The sequence below is a fragment of the Haliotis rufescens genome, unplaced genomic scaffold (assembly GCF_023055435.1).
Source record: "Haliotis rufescens isolate VD_foot unplaced genomic scaffold, xgHalRufe1.0.p SCAF_1, whole genome shotgun sequence".
Classification (NCBI taxonomy): Eukaryota; Metazoa; Mollusca; class Gastropoda; order Lepetellida; family Haliotidae; genus Haliotis; species Haliotis rufescens.
The window spans coordinates 15,779,327-15,789,856 of NW_025963779.1; the positions used below are offsets into that span (position 1 = coordinate 15,779,327).

General features: G+C 43.7%; 1 protein-coding gene across 1 annotated transcript; it reads right to left on the reverse strand.

Moving 5' to 3' along the window:
- Nucleotides 1-8,021, reverse strand: LOC124149337 (glutathione S-transferase A-like). Its single transcript, XM_048391879.1, has 6 exons — nt 7,749-8,021; nt 6,767-6,832; nt 5,567-5,647; nt 4,284-4,361; nt 2,718-2,786; nt 1-1,214 (listed from the first exon to the last, which is right to left on the reverse strand). Exons 1-6 carry the CDS (start codon nt 7,914-7,916, stop codon nt 999-1,001), a joined length of 678 nt encoding a protein of 225 aa, XP_048247836.1. The 5' UTR covers nt 7,917-8,021; the 3' UTR covers nt 1-998.
- Nucleotides 8,022-10,530: the final 2,509 nt, after the last annotated feature.

Sequence of the window (10,530 nt, forward strand, 5' to 3'; positions counted from 1 at the left end):
GAATTTATTATTTTATTAAAACAACAATGAAAGCGCAAGAACTCACAGCACAATCGTAACGTTTCCCAAACTCGGTCTTTTAAACAACATCGTTTCCCTCTATTCATTGAACATAAAAAAATAGACACTACCATTCTGTCAAAACATCTGAAATACATGTAAGTATAATGAAAATAGTGGGTATTATAATCATAGTCTCATAAATGTTTTTGATAAAAATTTGCGTTGCTGCCGTGGATGTCGTCTTTGGTGTGGTTTTCATGAACATATAACGCCGCTTCGAAGAGTATTTAAGTCGCTTGGAACAGTATTTAAGTCACATCGAATAGTTTTTAAGTAGCTTCGAATAGTATTTATTGAGTGAGTGAGTGAGTTGGGTTTAACGCCGCTTTTAACAGTATTCCAGTTATATCGCGGCTTAATGTGGGAGGAAAGCCCGAAGTGATAGAGGTCTCAGACGTTAACCACTTCGGTGAAACTCGCGAGCAAGGGTATGGTCCTGACAAACCTAGAAACATAATCGGGGCGAACCGGGATTCGAACCCACAAACATAGGTTTCTGGCGTGCCCAAGGGACGCAACTCTGCACAGCTTAACGCGGCGCCTTAGACGACTGGGCAACCCGTGCCCCCAGTATTTATTGCGGCGTGTTGGTTGAATGCGTTGTAGTAGAAGTTACCAAGAGCAAGGCTTTAGTACTGACGGTCCAAGGATTATAATCGTGACGAATTTTGGTTGTGAAGTCACTACTAGGGGAGGTAACTATGTGCAGTTCTGCGCTTTGGTCCACTGCCCCACCCGTCGTATGTTTCACTAGTTTTAGATTAGTGTTTAAAGCAATATTAAGTACAAACGCAAAACATAGGTACATCACGTAAACCATCAACTGCGATATACAGATAATATGATTGTTACTGAAGCATAACTAATGCTGAAGATGGCGTTGCATAACATGCTGGAAAGCAGCCACCTCTGTCGTCATTCTGGACCAAAACTCCTCACACGGGTCCCATGATGGAAGAGTCGCCGGGTCCGTCAGCCCAGTGTGGCGGCCATGTTGCTTTCACGGATGGCCTGTCCTTGACCTTGTCGTAGTAGGCACCAATGGCGGGATATTTCGAGACGTCAAGGCCGAGTCTCACCCCGAAGGCGACATACGGGAAGAAGAAGACATCCGCCATTGTGAAGTTGCTGCCGACCACGTACCCTCCGCTCTGTAGCAAGTGACCACATATAATAATCACTGTATTCTTCTAGTATTTACACATAACAAGCTTGGCGTCAAGTAACTAGAAAAGCCTTAGGAAAAGCTTACATAATTTGAAATGTATGGCGTATGCAGAATCAAACAACGGGTATGGGGAATCAAACACTGGGTTTAGGGGATCAAACACTGGGTATGGGGGAATCAAACACTGGGTTTAGGGGATCAAACACTGGGTATGGGGGAATCAAACACTGGGTATGGGGAATCAAACAATAGGTGAGGGGAATCAAACACTGGGTATGGGGAATCAAACACTGGGTATGGGGAATGAAACACCCGGCATGGGGGAATCAAACACTGGGTTTTGGGCATCAAACACTGGGTGTGGGGAATCACACTCTGTGTATGAGAATCAAACACCGGGTATAGGGGAATCAAACACTGGGTATAGGGGAATTAAGCACCCGGTATGGGGAATGAACAAGGGATGTGGGGAATTAAACACCTAGCATGGGGGAATCAAACACTGGGTGTGGGGAATCACACTCTGGGTATGGGAAATCAAAGACTGGGTGTGTGGAATCAAACACCAGATATGGGGAATCAAACGCAGGGTATTTGGAATCAAACACCAGCTGCAGACATGGGGGAATCAAACACCAGCTGCACACATGGGGGAATCAAAAACCAGCTGCAGACATGGGGGGATCAAACACCAGGTATAGACATGGGGGAATCAAACACCAGCTGTAGACATGGGGGAATCAAACATCAGCTGCAGACATGGGGGAATCAAACACCAGCTGCAGACATGGGGGAATCAAACACCAGCTGCAGACATGGGGGAATCAAACATCAGCTGCAGACATGGGGGAACCAAACACCAGCTGCAGACATGGGGAAATCAAACACCAGCTGTAGACATGGGGGAATTAAACACCAGTTGCAGACATGGGGGGAATCAAACACCAGCTGCAGACATGGCGGGATCAAACACCAGCTGCAGACATGGGGGAATCAAACACCAGCTGCAGACATGGGGGAATCAAACACCAGCTGCAGACATGGGGGAATCAAACACCAGCTGTAGACATGGGGGAATTAAACACCAGTTGCAGACATGGGGGGAATCAAACACCAGCTGCAGACATGGCGGGATCAAACACCAGCTGCAGACATGGGGGAATCAAACACCAGCTGCAGACATGGGGGAATCAAACACCAGCTGCAGACATGGGGGAATCAAACACAAGCTGCAGGCATGGAGGAATCAAACACCAGCTGCAGACATGGCAGAATCAAACACCAGCTGCAGACATGGGGGAATCAAACACAAGCTGCAGGCATGGAGGAATCAAACACCAGCTGCAGACATGGCAGAATCAAACAGCAGGTATTGGGAAATAAAGCAGCAGGTATAGGGGAAATCAAACACAAGGCATGGGTAAGGGATCCAGAGTATAGCAATTCAACCCCTGGCGTGGTCCGCATGATAAGTAACGGTACATACAGCCGCGAGGTAGTCCTCCCATCTCTTCAACTCAGTCCGAACATCCTCGTACTTCGTCTTCAACAGCTCCTGAAATACAAGAAACAACATCAACAACATCGCACCAGGGATAAAGGGAAGGAGAGAGGGAAGGGTTTGGTTATGGGCATATCTACCCTTCATGCGTAAAATTGAAACATGAATTGTAGAAGATAAACTGGTGGGTGATGACATGAGCAGCAATCCCGAGGCGAAATGTCACACTGACAGTCATGCTGCGACTGACATGTAATCTTCACCCGATGAACGGCGGTCACTCATTTTCAAGGGTGGTAATCGTCAGCGATGGTAGTTGCCACTTATTCACGGTGATTGGCTTCACCAGTGATAGCGGTCACTCATACAAGGGGGCGGTCTTCACGAATGGTGGTGGTCACTCATACAAGGGGGCGGTCTTCACGAATGGCGGTGGTCACTCATACAAGGGGGCGGTCTTCACGAATGGTGGTGGTCACTTATTCAAGGGGGGCGGTCTTCACGAATGGTGGTCACTCATTCAAGGGGGGCGGTCTTCACGAAAGGTGGTGGTCACTCATTCAAGGGGGCGGTCTTCACGAATGGTGGTGGTCACTCATTCAAGGGGGTGGTGGTCTTCACGAATGGTGGTGGTCACTCATTCAAGGGGGGCGGTCTTCACGAATGGTGTTGGTCACTCATTCAAGGGGGTGGTGGTCTTCACGAATGGTGGTGGTCACTCATTCAAGGGGGGGGGGTCTTCACGAATGGTGGTGGTCACTCATTCAAGGGGGCGGTCTTCACGAATGGTTGTGGTCACTCATTCAAGGGGGTCGGTCTCCACGAATGATGGTGGTCACTCATTCAAGGGGGGCGGTCTCACGAATGGTGGTGGTCATTCATTCAAGGGGGGCGGTCTTCACGAAAGGTGGTGGTCACTCATTCAAGGGGGGCGGTCTCCACGAATGGTTGTGGTCCCTCATTCAAGGGGGGCGGTCTCACGAATGGTTGTAGTCACTCATTCAAGGGGGGCGGTCTCCACGAATGGTGGTGGTCATTCATTCAAGGGGGGCGGTCTCCACGAAAGGTGGTGGTCACTCATTCAAGGGGGGTGGTCTCCACGAATGGTGGTGGCCACTCATTCAAGGGGGGCGGTCTCACGAATGGTGGTAGTCACTCATTCAAGGGGGGCGGTCTTCACGAATGGTGGTGGTCACTCATTCAAGGGGGCGGTCTCACGAATTGTGGTAGTCACTCATTCAAGAGGGACGGTCTTCACGGATGGTGGTAGTCACTCATTCAAGGATGGCAGTCTTCCTCGACGCTGGTCACACATTCAAAGGGGGAGCTTGGATTTTTTTTCAAATAATTTGTACTATCATGTTCCTCCAGGTTTTAGATAATTACAATCGTTCCCTGGACATTCTGGACGTCCTGTCAAACAATGTGGAGCTGTTCGGAGTTTCCTTTCTATTTGTAACCAAAATCCAATCCCCCAACAGGTGCCTCCCGACATAAGAATCGGCGCGATACCAGGATATACCTGTTCTACGCTATAACCCCTTAACTTACCTCATCAAGTTTGTCTTTAGGGGTCCTGAATCTATATTGAGCGAGGTTTTTGATGATGCAACTGGTCAAATTTTCCACCTGCAGAAATCAAAATAAGCAGATATAAAATGTATGCAAATGTATGCAATCTATGTAAAATGTACGACACTTTGATAGAACATATATTGGGCGTTTACCAATATGTATACATGTCCGCATACACGCAGTAGTGCTATTGTCCGAGCCTTGCCTGAAAGTGGGATCATATATGATTTTCAACTGACTTGTCACAACGAAACAATTAGCTCAGTTGACTCAATGTTTTGCAACCGCCTTCGTGGTCTAGCAGTGGAGCGTCCGCCCGGAGAGCAGAAGGCCCGGGGTTCGATCCCCGGCCGCGTCTCACCAAAATACGTTTAAAGATGGTACTTGTTGTTACCCTGTCTGGCGCTCGGCATAAAGGGGCTAAAACAAGGACTGGTCGGCTCGGAGTCAGTATTCTGTGTCTGAATGGGGTAATCATGTTAAACTGCGACATGGTATCTCAGTGAGCTAGCACTATAAATCGGTTTTGTCCGGACTAGTACAGCCACACACACACGTGCATGCACGTCGCTATATATGTTCAATAATCTTGGACGCGACGTTAAACCCCATTTCACCTCACGTCACCTCAATGTTTTGCTATCTTATCTCTGTGACATCATGTAATGTCCATAGTAAAACGCTTCACAATTACGCAATTCCTTCTGTGTCAAGGTCAGCTGTATGCAGTCCCAATCAGCTCGTGTGCAGTGTCAAATGCAATCAGCCACAACAACCTTATATGCCGTTTGTAACCTATAGTATGAATACAAAGGCAGGACTCTTGTCACAATCAGGTATTATACAGCCTCAATTTGCTAGGTCGCAGCCATAATCTGGTACAGTAGTATACAATTACAATCAGCTAGTCTTGAGTCACAATTAACCGGGGCGGTGGGGTAGTCTAGTGGTTAAAGCGTTCGCTCGTCACGCCGAAGACCCGGGTTCGATTCCCCACATGGGTACAATGTGTGAAGCCCATTTGTGGTGTCCCCCCGCCGATATATTGCTGGAATATTGCTAAAAGCGGCGTAAAACCATGCTCACTCACTCACTCACTCACAATTAACCGGTTTTCTAGCAAACGGATACAAGCTAGAATGCAATCTCTGGTTATAACAAACAACGTTTACAGACAGGGGTTTTCAAGTAGGTTCGAGATGTTTTGTACGTTTACATTGTTTCTATCTCGAACTTCGAAGTAGACCGATTTCTCTCACCTCGGTAACTCTCTGCAAGATTCGGGCATACTCAGAGATGTCGGTTGGTACCAGCTTTGTACCTTGGCCTGGAAATTTTCTCTGCAAAAAAAAGTAAAAATCTATATATTTTGAAACTGTGAGCTGACCCGTCGGGTTTGATGGATTTGTAAAGTATACTGCCATTTAGGTCCGTGTCAGTTTAATATGTTAAATGACTGCTTCCGACACTATCAGCCAATTGTTACCCAACCCTTTGTATAAAATAGAGCCCAAGTCAAGGCCCATTCTCATTGTTGAGTGCTTAATCCCCATCTTACATTATCTTAATCCGTAAGGGGCGGTCGGGTGGCCTAGTGGTTAAAGCGAAAACCCGGGTTCGATTCCCGACAAGGGTAAAATGTCTGATTTCATTTCTGGTGTCCCCCGCCGTGACATTCCTGGAATCTTGCTAAAAGCGGCGTAAAACCATACTCACTCACTCTTAATCCGTAACCGTTAAATGATCAACTGTAATATTGTATACCTGGATGTGTTAACTTTGTGCAACTGTGAAAAATTGATGCTGTTATCTTGTTTATATATTGTGCACAAAATGTTCCGGAACGGGGATGCAGATGAATGTCTTTCATTTCCACCAAGAGCTAATTCCCTCGAGGTGGTGTCAACATCATTGTTTATTTCATCTAATTCAGTGGCGTCTCAACAGGATAACGCTACTTTCAGAACATACTGAGGACTACGCGACATCTTTCCGTAACCTACAAAAAATATTGTCCCGGAATGACAATAGTTGGTCATGAATGAAAAATAAACAAAATGACGTCACAAACGTTCGAATTCATTACCACTCGCAGTTATCTGTAAAACATTCTGGAATGACGCGAGTGGTGACGGATGCATCCACTGGTCTATCGGTTTTGCAGCTAATGCAAGCCGACCGGTTTGATAAGGGCTGATAAATAACTGTGACTAACCACACAACGCAGGCAACTATCATGACCCGCCCGTGCACAACAACGTGAACGTCTTGTATACGATGTAGTCGGTTGATAACTTGCTAACATAACGCCCCATCACGATGTTACAGAATTGACATGATACTATCCGCCCCCTGACCCCCACCCCCCCCCCCCCCCCCCCCCCCACACACACACACCTGGTTTGTAATCAGGTTCAAATTTTGTTTTTACAATTAAATTTGATGTATTTCTAGTTTACCTCAAGATAGAAGCAGATGGCATTAGACTCGTTCACAACAACGTCCCCATCTTTGAAGGTCGGTACCTGAAACAGATTTCATCCCCAATTCAATGTAGACAATAGAGATTTATTATTTACGATATATGCTCATTTACAGCGCAGATGATGGTCTCCTGGAGAAAGATATACTTATACATATAAAAAAATTAACAAATATTTAAAAAAAATAACCTTTGATTTACAATGTAACGATTTCGACAAAAAAAAGTCTGGAAAAAAAAGATGTATGGTTGAGTCGGGAAAGCACATTTTGATGAGTTTCAGACGACATGTGTATTCATATTAAATAAGAAAAATATTTAGAAAGCCATTGTTAACATATTATTCATAATTTATCGATTTCGACAATTGCAAATCAATCTTGAAGAATGGATATTTGTGGTTGAACTGAGAGAGCACAATTTGCTTCGCTTCATTCATATGAACATACCAAATGTTTTTGAAAAGTTAACATCTTATTCATGATTTAGTTATTTCGGCAAAAAGTCTCTTGAATTATGGAGTATATGGTTAAACGGATGCTGTCATGCAACCCGCTAGCAGTGTCTGTAATCTTCGGGTTGAAGAAGGAAGAAAGGGTATTGCGTTTAACGTTGATATTTATAATGTCTAATCGATGTTCTCTATCCATTACATATTTCTTATGATTAAAAAATAACATTTCGATTTAAAGGAAACAAAATGTTTTGTAAATGACAGTACCCATGACAAAGGAATTTTTATCATACGTCTAGTCGCATTTTAAGCAAGTACATAGAGACTCTAATGTGTCTAGGCAGACCTAAATAGCTCAATTAATACACGTATGGAAGTACACAGCCTTTGAACTCCGAAATTTAGTGTTTTTATTATGCTATAATTAACAATTATTGGACCCAAAGCGACTCCAAACGAAGTCGATGACGATGCACTTTTGAGGCCCACGACAACAAACACCTACCTGTCCGCGAGGGTTGAGTTTCAAGATTTCCTCCGATTTGTGTTCCTTGTCGCCGAAGGAAATCTTCTTATTCGGGTAGCCCGCCAGTCCCTTTTCTTCCAGCGCTATCATGGCCTTCCAACAAGGAATGCTCCCAGAACCCCAGTACAGAAACATGTTGGACGACATGTTGGAAACGCTCACTCGTTCTACAATTTCTTCTCACTGTGCAGTATGTACACGATGCACTCTGTCGGCAAGGGGAGTGTTCGGGGAGGTGTGTCAGTTCAAAGGTCTAGGGCGACAAGAGATATGAAACGAGGCCAGTGTAAAAAAAAATATATTCAAGGACGGTGGGGGCCAACTGAGAAATGTAAGGGAGGTAACTGTAGCATTAGAATCTTATGTTGTTGGTAATACGTTTTGTTTTCTTATTGTTCTGAAAACACTGTAATTGTTTTACGATTACTACTGATGTTTGATGTGCGACTGTAAACTGACGCACAGATTAACCTGCACCAACGTTAGATATTTTTCTTTGGAGTAAATTCTCATTTTGAGTAAACCTTTAGAATAGTAGGCAGACAGTTACAATTCGACGCCAGAGTCCCCAGTACTCACTTCCTGTAGTACTAGCAGGCTAAAGGAGGATCGGGTGGTTAAAATGGCGACTTACCCGTGCCCCGGGGACATGGGTCAGTGCTCACAGTACAATCCACTGATTTACTTGGTCAAGATGCGATTACAGTAAACTACTGCTATAACGAACTCGAAGGGACCACTTATTTTAGTTCGTAATAACCATAGTTCGTTATAAGCATATATACAGCATTTATACAACAAATGGTCGGGGCTAAAAAATAAGTTCGTTATATCAGTAAGTTCGTTATAAGCGTATTCGTTACAAACGTAGTTTACTGTGTGTTCAGACAGTCTTGATATAGTTGTAATATTGCGGACTGCAGTGTTAAACAACATTCATTCCCTTAAGGCGAGGAATCACTATTTGTGTTTCAAGACGTTTAAAGCCGCATTTTAACGACGGGTCATAGATAACAACTCCCCAAAGTGTGTTTACGTTCCAAAGGATATATACTTTGATTAATACCTTGTCACCGGGCCCGTGAAGATCCGGGTAGAGAATAGGTCTTCAGCAATCCATGCTTGCTGTAAGAGGCGGCTAACGGGATCGGATGACCGGAACCTCACGGGGCCATAACGATGTAGTGAGAAAGTTATAACCATCATGCTGAAATAGGTTATGACAAACGGCCGATTGCCAGATGTCCGTCACTACAGGGCGAGTTGGCGTTCTATGGGAGGAAAGTAACTGTCGGAGGTCGTCCATATGTACGCGGTATAACCAATGGCTATGGTTCTGGGAAAATAAGAAGACACATTTGATTATTTACGTCACTGCTTGATCAAAAAGCACCATTGTCGCAGCCAGCCAATAACAACAAGCGAGGACATGGAATGTTTCTTTTTATTAAACGACAATAAAAAAAGGCACAAGACAGCCACAGCACCAACATAAAGTTTCATCTACAATTGTTTAAACACGGTTATACACACTTGTCTCTGTTGCACATAACAAATACCTTTACAAAACTTAAACATAACCAGACTGTTGAAATAAATGTTAGTACCAAGATGAGATCGCCATAATAATTGTTCCGGAAAGAATGAGCGTTGCAGATACGAAATCGGAGTATTGTTTGTTTATTTGTTTGTTGTTTAACGCCGCAATATTCCAGGGTGAAAGTGTAGAGTGTGTGGAGTAAACGTGAGGGGGATAAGTTAAAAATATAACGCCGCCTTGAACAGTATTTAAATCACATCACAGGGTGTTGCTTAAATGCGGTAGCATCATATGTTTACCATGAGCACCGTTATGATGCTGACAGGCCTCTCAGTGTGGCGGCCATGATGCTTTCACTGATGGTCTGTCCGTGTTCTTGTCGTAGTAGGCACAAATATTACATTGTGCAATGCAGATATATATATTGCTGTAAAGAGAAAATAACGAAACTTTATTTATTTGTTTGTGTGGGAATTTGTAACAACAGTTCAGAATAATAAAACATGAAAAGCAAGGTCAAATGAAATTAAGAATGACCTTTATCTGTTACAATCATTTCATGGTGTCAAAGCAAACTGGATGTAAGCACGGCAATGTTAATACAATTACCATTATAGACATTGAACATTAGTATTAATATATTGCTTTAAATTTATAAGATGAAAATTTGAAGTTGGTTTTCGTACCCATGAATTATAATATATATATTAACACTAATACAAAGGCTCTTGTTTTTTTCATATTGACAAATTTAAAAATGCCATAATAATTATTAGTTCATCATAAGTGAAATAGGAGGCAACAAACAGCCACCATTCATCCCTATACACCATGCACCGATTTACTGACGGATTTACGTTGCATAAGACCTTCACTTCACTCGTGTACGATCAGTCTCAATTGACGAGTCAACTGAGAGCTTTACAGTTTATAACGAAACATTTTAGAGAGAATAACAAACGACAAGAAGTGATATTAACTGCATAAATGAACATCTGTTATTATTTTGCCTTGTCAATGTGGAACTAACGCAAAATGGACGTCAACAGTTTGTGAACGGGCCAGACACTTACGACTGCGGGAGACAATGTAAGGGGAGTTAACAGTTCCGTCAAAGTGTTTTGTTCACTGCAGTGAAATATCAAGTGTTGTGTTCACTGCAATGAAAATATCACTTTTCTCAACTTCGGAAAACTCAGTTTTTCACACTGTAGTATATAA

Coding starts and splice junctions, on each gene's coding strand:
- LOC124149337 (XM_048391879.1), bottom strand. CDS start 7,916: ATGTCGTCCAACATGTTTCTGTACTGGGGTTCTGGGAGCATTCCTTGT. Junction 6,833..7,748: donor AACTCAACCCTCGCGGACAG/GTAGGTGTTTGT, acceptor AATCTGTTTCAG/GTACCGACCTTCAAAGATGG. Junction 1,215..2,717: donor GGGAGGACTACCTCGCGGCT/GTATGTACCGTT, acceptor CACTTGCTACAG/AGCGGAGGGTACGTGGTCGG.